The sequence below is a fragment of the Actinia tenebrosa genome, unplaced genomic scaffold, assembly GCF_029948245.1.
Source record: "Actinia tenebrosa isolate PJP-AT-01 unplaced genomic scaffold, QUT_ActTen_1.0 PGA_scaffold15__27_contigs__length_11533743, whole genome shotgun sequence".
In the NCBI taxonomy this organism is placed as follows: domain Eukaryota; kingdom Metazoa; phylum Cnidaria; class Anthozoa; order Actiniaria; family Actiniidae; genus Actinia; species Actinia tenebrosa.
Window position 1 is genome coordinate 2453774 of NW_028292575.1, and position 18281 is coordinate 2472054.

Consider the following 18281-nt stretch of genomic DNA (forward strand, 5'->3'; position numbering starts at 1 on the left):
ATCCAATATATAAAAAATCCTAAATAAGTCTAAATAAATAATATCGAAATTACTTTATGCTTCTTATTTATTATTTGTAGCTGAATTTGAAGCGTTAGACAATTTTTAAACATGTGTGACATAATTAACTCCCTACCCGACTCCTGAAATATTTTTTCACGTCGGTTTTGATCAGCATCACCGAGGTTTTAATAAGATCCAATTTTCTTTCTTCAAAAACCCTTCCTTTTTAAGGTATTTTTTAAGATTATTTTATAGGCCTTCTAGGAATGTATTAGTTAATATATTCTGTGTTTTTTAACTTGTAGTTCAGTGAGTATTTCTGGTTGGATCCCGCAAATTTACCCGTTCAAAATGGCGATGTCTGCCGTCTACGTGTTGGACGTGAAGGGAAAGGTAAGCTTAGATACTCTCCAAATTAGCCCATAAAAACCTTTAAAATCTTCCACTACTGACCCGAATCGTTCAATTGACACATCTTTTAATATATAAGTGCTTATTTGCTTATTTTTTGCTGTTTCAGGTCATAATTTCAAGGAATTATCGAGGCGACATTGATAATTCGTCCATTGACAAGTTTATGCCTTTGGTTTTGGAGAAGGAAGATGAGGGTGATACTCAGTCACCGATCTGTGTCCATGGCGAAGTTACGTTCGTGTACATCAAGTACAATAACCTATACCGTATCCTTTAATCTAATATGTACGTTTTGAGTTCATTTTTTTAGATCATGTGATCAATAAGCCAAACTATTCAACAAGTTTTCGTATGATTTCCTGTTTTTCAGATTCTGTCGTAACTATTGCAAGTTATATAAATTTTTTTCTTATGAGTAGGAAAAATACAGTACCTAGTATTTCTTTGATTAGAGGATGAACTCAAAAACAATGGGAAGCTGTTTCAATGTTAGGGCATTTTGTACAATGTACATCTTGCAATTAAGTCATAGTTGTATGTTTCCCACTCATATGAAAACTGCTCTTCATGGTGTAGAATGATGTAACACTGTATCAGCTTCCCGTCATTCACATTTCAATCAGCTAAGCATATACACCTATTTTGAAGACCGTTGTCGCACCAAGAGCCTCAAGTAACAAGCCAAGGCTCCAGAGGACGTAGGTACTTTCAATTATAATTATTGATCTATTCATGGTTCATGCAAGTGGCTATAGCTCTACACTAATTAACATCTCAAGCAGCCTTGCTTGGAGCAATTTGTGAAGTCAATAAATGAAAATGCACCATGAATAAACTAATTACAGCTTAAAGTACTGGCATTCTCTGCAGTCTTGGCTTGTTCCTTGAGGCTTTTGGTGCGATAACGATTTCTGAAATAGGTGTATACCCTGGTTCAAAACTCTCTGACAAAGTAATTCCAAGCCGTAATATGTACTTTTCTCTGTCCTTAAAATCTACATGTAATAAATTGTTGATAAATATATGCATTCTTCCTTGACCTGTGCATTAACAGTTGTCTGTACAACGAAGAAGAATGCCAATGTAGCGCTTATATTTGTCTTCTTGCACAAGATGGTCCAAGTATGTATGATATATACGATGTAAGATACACCTAATTGAAAAAGTGTTGTCTGGTTCAAAAAAAGGTTATATAATGAAAGCTAAGACCGAATGGGAGCATGGGAAGACAAACAATTATGCTAATTTGATGCGTATTGCAGTTTTCCCTTCCTGTGCACATTTTATGCATCAAGGCTTTGGCATGTCGTTAATCTAGGTCGACTGACTTTGCTCTACTGTGCATTTTTACATGTCTATATGCAAATATAATACACATTTTGAAGTACCCAAAATCCTTTTCCATCTTAGCTTCGATGATATGACCTTCTCGAACCCAACTACGTTTTTTCAATTAGGTGTATATGCCCCTCACCCCCCCCCCCCCCCCCCCCCCACACCACCATTTCACCTCCCCCCTGACTATAAGGTCACTTATCTGCAAACACTTGGCTTTTGATCTGGGTTACCTATGGTTTCTCGTCTTTATGGCATTGATGGCTCATAAAAATTGAATTAAAAAATATCTTTCTCTTTTATCTAAAAAATCTCTTTCCTTCTGGTTATAAACTCATCAAAAAGCACTTATGAATGGGTATACAATAAGCACAGAGTTTATAACTTGATATTAAAAAAAAAAGAAGAAAATTTTGAATTTTAAATATGTTGCCTAATAAATTTTTTAAGAGTATAGTGGTTTCCATAAACCTTTGAAACGAAGTGTAATAGTTAGAAAAACACGATAAAATTAGAGTGTAACAGTACTAAATAAGCTAAAGTGTATTTCACGGGTTTATGAAAACCACTCTAATTTGATCAATTTTTTTCAGGTGTTTTTAGATTACTTCAAAGAGCTTGAGGAAGAAAGTATCCGTGACAACTTTGTGATCATATACGAGCTGATGGATGAGTTGATAGACTTTGGGTACCCACAGTTTACTGAGACAAAGATTCTCCAAGAGTAAGCATAAACAAAAACACTCAATCCTCACCAGCTGAGCAGTGAAAGTGACGCTCAAAGCATGGGTGGACAAAATAACTGGCCCTAAGCAATTTTAGAGCTTGAAAGAATGAAGTAAACATGCCAGTAAAGTGAGATTGTTTTCATTCTTCCTATAATATAATATAGTATAATACGTTTTAGTCAAATAAAAATAGTAATAATAATGATAAACAGAAAAATATGCAAATAGTCTGGGAATGAGGGCCTGCAGCAAAGCAGCTAAATGCACTGTGATTGGCTGAAACAAAATTCACCGTTCAGCTAGCAAGAGAACCTACCATTTTTGTTTTGTTTTGACCCCAAGAATGGGAATTAGTGTAAAGGGGCCTATAGAGGATTTTAGTAAAAATATGCAGGTGATTATAGAAAATCTCGTGCGCTGATTGGTCAAGAAACTCACAATATCACACAATAACCACCTGGAGCGAAAATCCAAAATGGCGGCCAGCCGGTTTGTCACTGTTACCGGGAAAAAATGCCTTTTATCTTCTTTTTTCCTGTGTATTTATACTAAAACAATTATTTGCCTCAGGCTCAGTGATTATTGGGGAATATTTACCTTGCTGCTCGAAGACTCGTGTCTTGGTAAATATTCCCTGATAATCAATTCGCCTTCAGCGAATAATTGTTAAATAATCTATTTGAAGGTCTTTGGTGTCTATTATTGATTAATTGAATATTATCTTAATAGATATATTACACAGGAAGGACATAAGCTAGAGTTAGCACCAAAACCACCACCTGCGCTAACGAATGCTGTGTCATGGAGAGGAGATAATATCAAGTACCGTAAGAATGAAGTGTTCTTGGACGTCATTGAATCTGTCAATCTGATGGTAAGAACTGGCTTTTATTTCCTTCCATCCATTCCATCCCATCAATCCATCCATCTATCTTTCTGTCCTTCCATTTTCAATCATCCATCTATTCTGTCTCATCCATCCATCCATCCATCCCCTCATCTATCTATTCACTCAGCCATCCATCCATCTAGGTCCATCCATCTTTTCACTCAGTATCCTTCCATCAATCTTTTCACTCAACTACCCATCTATCCATCCATCCATCCATCCATCCATCCATCCATCCATCAATCCATCCATCCATCCACCCACCCACCCACCAACCCACCCACCCACCCATCCATCCATCCATCCATCCATCCATCCATCCCGCACACACCCATCCATCCATCCATCCATCCCGCACACACCCATCCATCCATCCACCCACCCGCCCATCCATCCATCCATCCATCCATCCATCCCGTTCCATTTATTCCTACTTCCACCAATTCATCCACCCAAGTCACCTTTGCTCAACCAGTAGTTTCCTTAAAGCTGCGCACAGTAATTACATTTTGCGATTGGTGTATTTCAGGTCAGTTCATCTGGTAATGTTCTACGTAGTGAAATCAACGGCACAGTCAAAATGAGGTGTTACTTGTCAGGAATGCCAGAACTGAGGCTGGGACTGAACGACAAGGTCTTGTTTGAAAGCACAGGAAGTAAGTAGAATGGATGGATGGATGGATGTGTGGATGGATGGATGGACAGTGGACGGACGGACAGACGGAGTTGCCAATCGGCAGGCAGAGAAAGGGATAGGCAGACAGATGGAAAGAACAATGAATGAATGAAGAAAGCAAGTTGACTAATTGTGTTAATTATTCAGGAGGAAAAAGTAAAGCAGTTGAGCTGGAGGATGTCAAATTCCATCAGTGTGTGCGTCTGTCCAGGTTTGAAAATGACCGTACTATCTCTTACATTCCACCTGATGGAGAGTTTGAGCTGATGTCATATCGTCTAAATACCCATGTAAGTAAACATGATCTTCTACCTTTTACTAAAGGCCTATATTATTTAATATATTTTCTCTGTTATTATGGGCTGATGTATCAAGTCGTGGATCAATTCCACCAACTGTTGAGAAAATCCCACGTGTAGCTGTAGATCAGGAGATTTGGAGTAAGATTATTTCAGCCCCCTGAGGAAATCAACTGCAATAGATTGAGCAAGAGAGAAAGACTAATCTGGCTCCTGAAACCCAATAGATTTCTGTTAACACAGACATGAGTGAACTATACAGTATACTGACTTAAACTGCGCGTATGGCACAGTATGTCACGGCATTGACAAGAAAAATGCCAGCATATTTGATGTACTGGTATTTTCCATCATAAAATTGCTCTTTGATTTGTTATTTTTCAAGGTGAAGCCATTGATCTGGATTGAGTCGGTCATTGAGCGCCACTCCCACAGTAGAGTTGAATACATGATAAAAGTAAGAACGACAGATAGAAATTTGAATTTCCCTTCATTCCCTTGAGTATTATTTCTTTCCCCACTAGTAACATGAAAGAAGGTATATTAATAAATATTAATAAACTAAGCTTAAAATCGTTTCCCTTGTTCTCAGGACTACTGTGCTGGACCAAGTTGTACAAAGGGTGGATAGCGCTATCCGAAAGATAATATTCAATGGATTTTATTGGATAACAGCATTAAGGATTTATCCACCACGAAGCTCTGTCCACCCAATGTACAACCGGGCCCATGAAGTTGTGAGTAGAAGATGCTGCCTTTACTTTAAAAGTATCTGCAAATGATTAGACCTTCGGTGCCTGACAGTTAAAATTTTTAAATATTTTTCTGATTTTCCAAGGCGAAAAGCCAGTTCAAGAGGCGCTCAACAGCAAACAATGTAGAGATTCTTATCCCAGTACCACAAGATGCTGATTCACCTAAATTCAAGGTAAAATGATGAATGTATGTTCCTGTTATGTTTTATATGAGAATCAAGGGTGTTGTAGCCGAACTTCTCTCGTATCTCACTTCTGGGGTCTCTGGGTTTTTCTCCAGGTTTTCCTCCCTTCTCAAATCCCCCGGGGGGGGGGGGGGGGGGGGGACTCTGGAAAAAAAGTACCAGGGATGCTGGTCAGAAATTTTCAGAAAGACCCCTAAAAGATACTGGAAGTCTTTAGAAAAGGGCGTGGCTGAATGATTTTCTACCCCTTAAGAGATACCACGACAAATAATATTGAATTTTATATAAAAAGTGCCTAGGATAAGCCATACCGATGCATGCTTCTCTCTTTTTCCGACACCCTAAGAGATACCAGAAAATGCTGATTTTCAAAAATTCACATTTAACGCCCTAAAAGATACCAAATCGCAAATTTTTACCCCTAAGAGATACAACGAGCATCCCTGGTACTTTTTTCCCAGAGTCCCCCCTTCCCCCGGGGGCTCAAACTCTACCATGTAAATTTGAATTTAGTTTTTGTCTTGTTAGCCATGCCCTGAATATTGGAGCCAAAGGTAAATACGAAGAACCAGTGGAGAGTTTAGTTGGTTTTTGATCTGTCTGTATTTATTGCTTTTCTTGTTTTCCAACAGACAACTGTAGGGAGCGCTAAATATGCACCCGAACAGAATCTTGTAATCTGGAATATCAAGTCCTTTCCTGTGAGTATGAAATGCTAATCATAGGTCTCTTATATTTACTTACAATATTTACATATTTATTTATATTTGTTTATTTATATAAACGGTCCTTTCTCCCACCTCTTTCTCTTTTACTCTGACGAAGGACTCTTTCTCTTTTACTCTGATGACGGACTAGCGTCCAAAACGTCAGTAAGTTTTTTCATCTTTTCACGGTGTATAATTTACCTTTTTATCATTACTGTTTCATTAGAAACACCGATGCAGCTCACACTAGTTTGTAGCTAGTTATCTCTTCTTATTACAATATTTACCTTTGTTATCAGCACTTGTCTATAAACCACACAACCTAATGTTTTTATCTTTAACATTCCTTGGTTCATTATTACCATAGTAACTTTGATTTTACTGAAATGTGCATCATCGTAAAATACAATCTAAGACTAATGACTGGTGTGAATTTCAAATCAATCCAACCAGGGAAAGTTTGTTAAAATAACAATCAAAATGTTTGGTATAAAAATTAAAAAAAAACCTTGAAGGAGAGACCTTAAGTCATCACCGAGGTTAAAATGATACAAGGATCATACTTAATTTGAGTATTTTGTCTGTAGGGTGGAAAGGAGTTCTTGTTGAGGGCTCATTTCAATCTGCCAAGCGTTGAAGCAGGTAAGGAACCAGCAGACACAAATTTCCTTTAGTGACTAAAGTCATTTTAACCTCAAATTATGGATTCATTTTTGAAATTAGAGTTTATGCCGAAAAGATATTTGAAATTATGGCAAGATTCTTGGAACCAACATGATACCTTTGGTAACCTTGATGGAGTCACATCAAGAATTTTGACATAAATGCTAACTCTGTTTGAAAAGAAATTCCAAAAACCTTTACCCTTGTCATCTTACAAGACCTAACTTAGAGGGAGGAGAGGGGAAGGGGAGGGGGAGGGAAGGTTAGGGGTAACCCAGTACCTACCATCATAAAAATAACAACTGCGCTACATGTATATAAAAACCTCCCATTATTTACCACCTGATCTCCAAAACTAAATTCAAAAGTCAAATTGTAGAAAGGTGTTGACTGTCTGTTTTCATGTATGCTAAGCAATGTATTTGTATGTACACCTATTTCGAAAATCGTTGTTGCACCAAAAGCCTCAAGCAACAAGCCAAGACTGCAGAGAACGCCGGTACTTTTAGCTGTAATTAGTTTATTCATGGTGCATTTTCATTTATTGACTTCACAAATTGCTCCAAGCAAGGCTGCTTGAGATGATAATTAGTGTAGAGCTATAGCCACATGCATTAACCATGAATAAATCAATTATAATTAAAAGTACCAATGTTCTCTGGAGCCTTTGCTTGTTACTTGAGGCTCTTGGTGCGACAACGATTTTCGAAATAGGTGTACATTAGTCACTAAAGACACCCAGTATTGGGCTCTTCAACAGGTCTCCTCTTCTACTTTTATCCCCTCAAATACTTACATTAATTTTAACTATTGATATTCTTGTCGTTCTCCAGAGGAGAGTCAGGGAAGACCTCCCATTAAACTCAAGTTTGAGATTCCTTACTTTACTGTATCTGGAATCCAGGTGGGTTGGTTTATATATTTCTCATTCCTACACAGTATTGAAGACTCTTAAACTCCACTGTAAGTGAGCTTGGCATCACTACTGAGGTCGGTAAACAAAAGCAGAAATTAGAATAACAAAACAAGTAACTCCTGGATTCGATGCTAAGCCCCGGGGGGGGGGGGTTACTCTACCAGAATTTGGGTAGGGGTGTTCTGCTGGGATTCTGAAAGAGGTACCCTGTTTATGACAAAAAACCCAAATTTGTAGACCCTGTTTATGACAAAAGATATAATTAATTGCACTGAGTTCCTGTTTCAATTATCATGTCATCTCGCATATCGTATATCGTTTTTTTATGACCATAATAACCAGTTTCAGTCAATACGAAAACAGAAACCCTGAATATGACAGGAAACTCAGGAAGAACTTGGAACTTGAGTGAAATTGCATACCCTGTTTATGACAAGAAGCTCGAAAAACCATACCCTGTTCAGCGGATCATCCCCGTATAGTCCATATATGGGAGTACCCCCCCCCCCCCCCCCTCCCGGGTGCTAAGCCCAGATACACACTGGAGTTTTAAGAGTTTTCAATAGTAGTCTTGCTTATGGTATTGTGTCATTGCTCCATACTCACTCTTACAATGCTACATCAATATTTTCACAAGACAACAAACACATTGAACAAACAAACTCTGTTTGCATAATACCATAAAATCCTCATCATAATCCAACCCTCAAGTAACACTCCAGGGGTCAAAGGTCGATAGTCTTCGAGCCAATCCCAGTGCACTATATCACAGCTCAGCCAATCAGAATGCACAGACATGGTACCATCATAGTCACAGCACCTCTGTACCAAGGATATTTCACAGTCATGCAGCGGCTGCTCCAAGACATGTGACCCAACATGTCAACTCCTAACAGTAACCCTAGTAACCCATACCATAATATTCTCTTATTTGGTTTTACTTCTTCAGGTCAGATATTTGAAGATCATAGAAAAGAGTGGTTACCAGGCCCTGCCATGGGTGCGATATATTACTCAGAATGGAGGTAGGTCATGTGAATGGGGTTAAAACAGTATAGTAGGTGAGCCGAGGACAGCAATGACGAATTTCTGGAATGTGAAGCACTAGAATTGGGATAAACTAAGAAAGGCAAACATATAATTTCATTTTCACCTCAACTGATCTCTTTGCACTCAGTTGAGCATAAGACCTCAATACTAATTTCATTTTCATCTAACGCTTTTAACTCAGTTTATTTCAATTGCCGTATATCACTATGACGTCACACCTTGTTTATGAGGGTGACAGAATGGTGGAGAACAAAAACAATTTGGACTACCTTTACCCTGCAGCAGAATTGCCCTATATCACTATGAAGTCACACCTTGTTTATAAGGGTGACAAAATGATGAAGAACGAAAACAATATGGACTACCTTTACCCTGCAGCAGAATAAGCCTGAAGCGAGATGACGTTTTACCCCTGTCTCTAGACCATAATCCTTTTCACGCTGCTTTTGTTCTTTAATTATGACTGTTGTTCCTGTATTCTCTAAGGAATCAAAAATTTTAATATGAAAGAATTTTAAAAACTATTATGGTGTATAGAGTCGGGGTAAACGTCATCTCGCTTCAGGCTTATTGATAGCCCTGATTTTTGGTTTTCAGACATTTCCTAAACCAGTATTTGGTTGCTATTAGAGTACAAACACTATAAGTGTGTAACATAAATACCACTAAATACTGTAAATTATGCTAATCCTATTGTTTTCTATTGTTTAATTAGCACTATTTACCACTAAATAGTGCAAAGTGTTGTACACTTTTAGTGTTTGTACTCTATTGCTTTACTAAGTTCTATAAAATACAAAATTTTCACAGTTTTCTTTGTGTTGTTGCCCTTTTATCCTCCTCCCACGACCATGATTATTAGCGTTAAAACAAGAGACTTTTTTCATGTGACGTCATAATGAAATAGGGTAGTTGGGCACCCTGTGGAAATATCGAACTTTTTATTTCTCACAAATTTTATTTCATTTTTCTTCTTCTCATAATATTATTTTCTTTCTAGATTATCAGTTGAGGACCACATAAACAAGCTACCCAGAACCCAGAATGTCTATCATTCATTACGTATACAAGTACCTACCTCTGATTGGCTTATTTCCTGCTTAATCACCCAATCATAATGAATAATAATAGAACTGCCAATAGCATGGAAAATATACGCGCGAAAAGAGAACAACCGTTGGCATTATAGTGTCATTTTACCACCACTACCAAAATGCTTTGCGAATTTTCTTTTTTATTCAAATTTGTATTCCCTCAATTGGTGCTAATTAACTGAACGAAAGAAAGTGTTCAAGGGATTCTGGTAGTGGCAGTAAATGATGCTATAATGCAAGTGACCTAATTTCTTAATGACGGAGGAAGAATGTATTATGCATGCTTGGAATATTACAATGGAGAAGTCAACTTTGGATAGCCGTCGGCTTTAATCCTCTCTCCTCTCCATCCTCCCTCCTTAAAAACATTTATTTTATACACCGAATCGAAAAATGGCAATCAATTTGAATAACTATTGTTCTACACTGACTAGCGACTGACTAGCCTCCTATACATGTGAAAATGCTTTTATGTTTCCATGTGAACACGAGGCTAGTTAGTCGCTAGTCAGTGGAGAACAATAGTTATTCAAATTGATCGCCATATTTCGATTCGGTGTATTGCTACCTTAAAGCATCACTCTCAAACAGAAAAATCCAGCTAGAAAACTAGAAAACATTTTGTTTTGTTGTATTTGTTTGTAAGAATGTTTCCATAAGCTTCCATCATTTTCTCGAGCATGCGTAGTATGTCTTCATCTCTAGGGTTGATTTTGATGCAAGAGTTTTTCTCGCTCATTACCTTAAATGAATCTGTGTCAAGAATGACCCGAATTCTATACAGGAAAAAAAAAAAAAAAGCCTAAAACATCATAATGTGTATTTTATATTTTCTATTTGGTTTAGTTCTACCTAGGAATAAATTTGAATTTACTTGAAAACACTGTAGACTAGGTTATCTAATGTCAAATATATTTTATGTTCTATAGAAGTTTGTTTGAGTACTTACTATTGTTTCCCAAGAGCCATCTTTACGAGAACCCTCTTTATGGTCTAAAGATAGACCGTCCAATCAGAAAGCAAGATTGATTCAAACGTTATCCAATAGTGTTTGAGCTATCCACCTCGGCCCGTGTCTCCCACAATCATTTTCACATTCACGTCTTATTGATACCCTGAACCAACCTCTGGGTTGATCTAAGTCAGGGTATGGCTAACTCACAGATTGAACCCTGAAACAACCTCTGGGCTGATCTAAGTCAGGGTATGGCTAACTCACAGATCAAACCCTGAACAACCTCTGGGCTGATCTAAGTCAGGGCATGGCTAACTCACAGATAGAATTGCAATTTAGTGTCTCCGGTTTTGTGTAGGGAGAAAAAGCAGCTAAGAACCGGTAAAAACAAAAACTTCATGGTCTCTCTCTACTGACATGTAAAGCCGAGTCCAGGAATAGAACTCGAGACCCCAGAAGTGAGAGGCGATCAGAGGCATGCAGTATAGTAACTACACCATCCTTGAGGAGAGCACCGCAGAAATATGACGACACTACCCTTGATTGCCAAACGCGGCGTAATTTATAGACAACCGAACTAGAGATGTTAGTCATCGTCAACTTGTTTTCTGTAATGAATCGCAGGCTCTGTGTCTCTCTCGATTCCTGCATTCACGAACGGGCCACCGTGTCCTGCAGGTATTAGGTTATCCCAAGCTATCTCTGTATCCTTCATAAGATTTGAACCCTCGGCATTCATCTTCTTCCCCAAGGAAATTGACTTCAATGAGGCTTTACTAGCGTTCTTCATTTGGCGGTATCGGTAGATTAGACGTAAGTTGAGAGCCAGGGATAGAAGGAATACTATCACTAGTGAAATGATGATCCCAAGGCGGGCTTCACAGGAGGAAGGTGAGTTGCTGAGAGCTGCAAATGTGCCTGGTAAAGAGTAAAGAAAAAGATAGATCGACCGACCTCTTTACCCTGGGGTAGTGTTATCTTATTTAAGATCACGTGTCATTCTCTTGAGAATAAGATTCTTTGTTTGAGTTGTATCCATATTCATGTGTCTTGTCAGTGCGCAACTGTGGAACAAAGAAATGATACTCTAGGGAATGACACGTGGTATGAAATAAGAAAACATTATGTCTAAGGTAAAGAAGTCTATTATTATAAATCAGAAGTCGCGATTGGTGGCGTGTATCTTCTATTCCTAGAGAAGAATAGGGACTAAAATTTTGGTCGCCATGTTGGATGACATGACAAAAGAAACCAAGACCAAATCTTTTGTTCAAGTCAACCAACATGACGGCTATGACGTCACATGCACAAGGACAAAAGACATGGCCGCCATGTTGGATGACATGACAAAAGACACCAAAACCAAATCTTTTGTTCAAGTCAACCAACATGGCGGCTATGACGACACATACACAAGGTCAAAAGACATGGCCGCCATGTTGGATGACATGACAAAAGACACCAAAACCAAATCTATTGTTCCAGTCAACCAACATGGCGGCGATGACGTCACATGCACCTCAATAACTGTGTCAAACGAACATTTCTGGTCTTAGAACTTTTACAATGTAATTACCATTTGAATCTTTTTTTTTCGTGGTTACTACACTTGCGAGAATAAGGTATCAAGAGATATGGTTGCCATGCGGCTATGACGTCACGACAGCTCCTTACCTGCTGATTGGTTCGTTTCGTGGTGAAATGGAACAACCTCGATCTCAAACATTGCTGTGTCCACCGTATTGTTCACGTGACACACATACGTGCCATAATCACGTGGTTCATTTGGGGTGATTATCAACAAGTTACCGAATACTCGAACCATATTGTTTCCATGATTATCACTATCTGTAACTGCCACCTTATTTTTTGTCCATGTATAGGTTAAAGGCAGGATACTGTTTCCATAACAACCAATATTAATAGTATGGTATAGAATGGCGCGTATAGTTTTTCGTGTTCGTACTGTATCTATGGTTGGTCGATCTGTTGAAAGAGATAATAGAAAATGAAAGTCTATTATTTGGCAAGTAACCGTAACCGTTACGAAGTTGAGGAAAACTCTAGGTCGAGTGCACATTGCAGTAGTTTGTGGGGCTGTTATTGGCGAGAAAATAGACGCCATCTTGGAAATATGTTTTTTTCGCTTCCGTAACAAATCAACATGTGACTTAAGCGTTGTGTGTGGTAATGTGGGCGAGCGAAAAGTGTGTCCAAGTGTGGAAGTGCTAAAACGACTAGACTTAATAAAGAGTTTTATCTTTTCATGGCCGCTATGCCTTTTGAATTATTTTAGGAATTAACGTTTGAATATGTTAAATCTTACCTAAAATTGTAAGATTGGTAGCAGACATTGCGAAGCCAAGATAGTTAGACAACACACATCGATACACGCCCTGGTCACGTGCTGATATTTGACTGATCACGAGGACATGACCATCAGCATGTATGGTACCACGTGGTATATGCGGGCTGCCATCTTTTGTCCACGTGATAGAAGGTACTGGATCACCAACGCCGTAGCATGACAGGACAGCGGTTTTCCCTCGGAGATATGGACTGTAGGAAGGTAGGGAGTTCAGAATTTTAGGTTTTTCTGCGGGTATAAAAAATAGAAAATAGGTTAATTGTGCCGAAATGGATAGCCTACGTCACATCCGGAATTTTCTTCGTAAATACCGGAAGTGACGCAGGCTACGAAAATGGACGGTTTACGGGTGCTTCGAGGGTTTTTCTTCAGGTGCTCCGGTTTTCTTCCCTTCGCAAAAATCAACTTCTAAATTCCAATTTAATCGTGGAGAGAGGACCACAGGTGTGTTAGCCACTGGCTATTCAAGTGCGAACCTCGTAAAAACAAGTCGATTAATAATGCTTTGCTCCTATAATTGGGCTACCTGTGCTCAACCTGTAACGGGAGGGAATTGGCAACTGATGATAACTAACTAGACATGTGACACAGGAGACTCAGATGAGACGAAAGGAAGACACTTGTGTACAAAGCGGTGGGTTCCAAATACCATTTACTTTATGCGTAACACTATTGTACGTTGTAAATGTAATGTGAGCCCTCATACAGGTATGTCATTTGTCGGCGGTCCTTTATTTCTGACATGCGTAATACTACTCACCGTGAACAATAACCACGGCGTTCCTGGAAGCTGATCCTTCTTTATTCGTTGCAAACGCAACGATATTCCCCTTCGAAATTCTTATCATTTTCAACCGACTTCACCAACAAGCTACCATTTAACAACACTTCGCCAAAGATGATGTCATTTCCGTTAAGAGACCATGTGACCTTGGGTTTTGGGGAGCCTTTGGAGAGACAGTTAAGTAAGAGATGGTTGCCGACTGCGATAGTTTGAGTTTCTGGTTTGATTGTGATGATAGGTGGGGAGAATTCGACGTAGATCTCGACTCGTAGACACGGCCATAGTTGGTAACCCCGTGGATAGAAGCGAACGTATCGCGCCCAGACGGAAGTGACGTTTTGTCGTACAACTGAGACTCCATCTATGTTGCCAGCAAAAACCTTTCCATCAAAGGAAATACAAACATTAGGAAGCAGAAAGATGGATGGATGGATGAGTTGGATAGATGGATGGGACGGCTGCTGAGGTGGATGGGTATGAGTGGAAGGACGACGGTATGGATAGGATGGAAGGATGGATGGAAGGAAGGATTGATAGAATGGATAGATGAATCCAGATATCCGGATAGCTAGGATGGATGGGATGTGTTGTGTTGTGTACAGGCATGGGATGTGTTGTATATAGGAATGGGATGTGTTGTATATAGACATGGGATGTGTTGTATATAGGCATGGGATGTGTTGTATATAGGCATAGGATGTGTTGTATATAGGCATGGGATGTGTTGTATATAGGCATGAGATGTGTTGTATATAGGCATGGGATGGATGGGAAAAGATAGAGCGATCCTAAAATGGATGGACGGGATGGATGGATGAATGAATGTACAAAAATGATGGTATGCATAGCAGTGATTCAACGGTATGAAAGCATGTATGTTATTCCCTTCACACCTTCAATCTATTGTCCTCATTATATTCCACCCATGTAACACCATCAAGTGATATCGATAACGTATAGTTAGTCGCCCACTCGTCCTGTCCGATACTCCTTCCCCTGTGTCGCCACACCACACACATTATAATAATTTCCCATATCCACTTGTAGCCAATCATCGCCTCCCAAACTCGCTGGGCACCAGGCTCTAGACGTATACAATCGGCCATGTTTGGCCGTGAGGTAGTCGACTGATTCTCTGAAAGAACTTGATGACGACATCTTAATATCAGGAACCATTGTCCTATTGGCTACTCCTAATGGTCTAACATTCACACAACCTAGAAAATAATAAATCAAGAATTTATCCCACAATATCTAAAATACAGCCAATCAGAATGCAGGAAAGCCGTTATATATTCATTGGTACTTTATCGTTTCCTCCTATCAGGCATTGCGATATGCCTTGAATATATATGTCGGCGTGAATAAATGACTTGGTGTATTTGATAGTGTGGGACAAAAAAAAAATTTCCAATACTTTGCTCAGTTAAGAGCCTCCGGCACGATTTATAAAGATGGATTGGAATAAAAAGTTTGTTTAATTATAAAAAATGGCTAATTCAAGTCCAAAGTTTTTTCTCTATTTTTTCGTCTTATTTTTATTTATTTATTCTTTCGCCATTCCTTGCTTGTCATTTTTACTTCAGCTTCGCGTCATTGTCTATCTATCTTACTTTTTCTTTATATTTTTCCTTCATCTTTCAAGCTTGCTTTCTGTTTCAAGCTGTCTCGCTTGATCCCTAGGACATATATATGGTTCACTACGCATTACAGAACTTAATCTTCATCTCCATCAGAACTCTAATTTACTCTAGCGGAAGCTCAGTCGAAACCAGAGTCTTACTTATCAAATCTTAATAGACAAATAGTCTTATATTTTGACTCTTTGTCAAAGAAACTAGCTGTAATAATTGATCATTTCGTTATTTTAAAAGTCTTAAAAGGTAATAGCTTTTGGATTAATTTCGAGTGACAATATGAATAAAAACGTGTTTAATTCACAACATAGTAGACGCTTCAATCTGAACCAAAACAAGTCTAAAGGCCTCAAAGCAGTTGCATGAATTCATTCACAAACTAAAACCAACATAAAAAATCTTTCATTGTAAATGAGGTACGCTTGATTTTCGCCGTATTTTCTGTTTGCAATTTTTACATGAACATTTTTTGATTAAAATTTTTTTAAAAATTAGAATTCCAAATAAATAAATATAAAGCAATATCCGTATCGCTGAATGCCTTTGAATACGAACACAAACAAACGTTCTATGATTTCCCGCATTACAATCTTTACATTTCGCGAAAAACAAACATACAATCAAACACAATAGAAGAAAAACCGAAAGGTAAATTCAAATAAGTTTTGTATTCAAGATTCTTGATTTAGACGGATTTCGAGTTCGATTCAAACAAAATGAAATGTCAAAGCTAAAGATCTATCGCATTAATTTTTACAATCTTAAAAAATGTCTTACCTTTAACGTGTGATAAAGAAAGAAATTCCAGCAGTAAAGCACCTATAATGGTGTATTTAATGTCGATTCTATATTATAAGGACATAGTCTGTCTTTCTCGGTTACACAAGCCATATCTGCTGTCAGTTTGACGTCTTGACTTCACGGTCGTTCTCCTGCTACGCACCAAATCATGCATCTTAGCTTCTTGATGAATAATTTATGTTTTGGTTTGAATAGACGTTTGTCAATCAAAGGGAGTTGCATTTGAGGAGGCTTAAATGGTTAGGTTAGAGGGCATTTGTATACGACATGTTATCTTTGAAATGAGACCAAGGCATGAAGCGTGTTCTTTCTTTTTTTTCATTCGGTTCTTTCTTTTTTGGGCTGTGTCTTGGGGGGCCGTTCTTCATTCAGTCATTCTTTCTTCCTTTCTTTCTTCTTTCTTCCTTTCTTTCTTCCTTTCTTTTTTCTCCATTTTCTCCTTAATAATTCTATTCTACAGTATATTGCTCCTGCATCCAAAATCAATTCATCTGCCAAGCAAGTTTTATCGGCAATCTTTACAACTACGTCGCGAAAACTTTGCCATCTCTACCTTTATCTCAGACAATAACAAAAAAGATATCACAGTTCAACAATCGATTGAATCTGATAAACTACAATATTTAATTAGTAAGAAAACTGATGTACTTGATTAAATTCTTTCCAGAACATTAAAGGTTGCTAAGCGACTACTTCTCGTGTGAATATGAAAACCGAACTAAAAACCTATTAACCTAGAATAACACATAAAGCTTTAGTTTCAATCAAAGTATCGCAAACGATAATTGTCGACAAAAAAATAATGACGCGAAAGTTAAGTGACCCTCATCATGACAATAGCCCACTTCCGAGATACGCTTCGCTTGTCACGCACAAAGGTTTCAGTATGATGCTACGTGCTAAATGCTCAGTCATTCGTGACAGTAAGAATTAATTTAATTTAGCACGTAGCCTCATACTGAAACCTTTGTACGTGACAAGCGAAGCATATCTCGGAAACAGGCAATTAAAAAATTTGAATTTATTGACCAATAAAAAGCGTTGATAAAAGACATTTTAAATATTGAACGCACACTGGCACCTACCGATAGAGACCAAACACTGAACGACGAGTAATAGGGGTAAGACTAGATTCAAACTTGGCATGCGCCAAAAATAGAATATGCCAGAGCCCTCGTTTTCCCCCGCAGGCCAGAAAAACGGCAGGCTCTGGGTACGAGATTGGACTATATTTATAAGACCAAAAACTATTTATATAACAATATATGATAAATAATAAATATATGGGCTTTGCACCATCACGTGATGGCAGCCATGACAGAGGACATAACAATAGAGTCTCCCCCCCCTGGGAAACTGAATTCTTTCTCACGTAAATCAGATTAGACCAGAATCAACTATTCCTGCCTCCTTTCATAGCTGCCATCACGTGATGGTGCAAAGCCTCTATAGCTATTTATTTTCTGTTACATTAAAAGGTCGTTTTTTGTTTGCCAAACAAATTATCGCGAAAAGTTGATCACGAAATTTGCCACCCACCCCCGAAATCTTAAAACTAAAGTATCGCTAAATATGCCGGCAAAACCTAAAATCACAAATTGAATGTGTTGCAAAAACGTCAATGAACAAGTTATCTTTTAAACCTGAATTGGTTTTTTGGGGAAATATTGGAACTCTTGAATATCTGGAATTCATTTGATAATGTATTTATTTTCAATGCCATTTCTTGGAATAGCTCGTTGTCCAGTTTGTAGAATAATAAATTAATAAATAGATATTTTAAATACAAGCGTGAAGGCTGAATGTCGCATGGTTTTGCACCATGTGTTATCTTAGTTTGTAGTATTGAACCATCATGATTATTACCATGTTCATCTTTATTACCTCATCATCATCATCATCAGTTTTCACAATCACCATCTTAAAGCATCATCATCACCATCATCATCATCACCATCATCATCATCACCATCATCATCATCATCATCATCAACAGCATCATCATCATCAACAGCAACATCA

At 38.2% G+C, this 18281-nt stretch overlaps 2 protein-coding genes across 2 annotated transcripts; one reads left to right on the forward strand and one right to left on the reverse strand.

The window, feature by feature from the left end:
• The first annotated feature begins 163 nt into the window (after window positions 1–163).
• Window positions 164–10522, forward strand: LOC116303896 (AP-1 complex subunit mu-1). The gene is made up of 15 exons (XM_031713509.2): window positions 164–234; window positions 309–396; window positions 524–683; window positions 1472–1539; window positions 2346–2476; window positions 3210–3354; window positions 3899–4025; window positions 4193–4335; window positions 4730–4801; window positions 5183–5272; window positions 5917–5985; window positions 6579–6633; window positions 7488–7558; window positions 8520–8595; window positions 9621–10522. Exons 2-15 carry the CDS (start codon window positions 355–357, stop codon window positions 9641–9643), a joined length of 1272 nt encoding a protein of 423 aa, XP_031569369.1. The 5' UTR covers window positions 164–234; window positions 309–354; the 3' UTR covers window positions 9644–10522.
• On the reverse strand, window positions 8788–14019 carry LOC116303885 (leucine-rich repeats and immunoglobulin-like domains protein 3). Its single transcript, XM_089030330.1, has 5 exons — window positions 13798–14019; window positions 12996–13265; window positions 12344–12655; window positions 10664–11587; window positions 8788–10490 (listed from the first exon to the last, which is right to left on the reverse strand). The coding sequence occupies exons 1-4, from the start codon at window positions 13883–13885 to the stop codon at window positions 11256–11258; spliced, it is 1002 nt and encodes a 333-aa protein (XP_088886456.1). The 5' UTR covers window positions 13886–14019; the 3' UTR covers window positions 8788–10490; window positions 10664–11255.
• Window positions 14020–18281: the final 4262 nt, after the last annotated feature.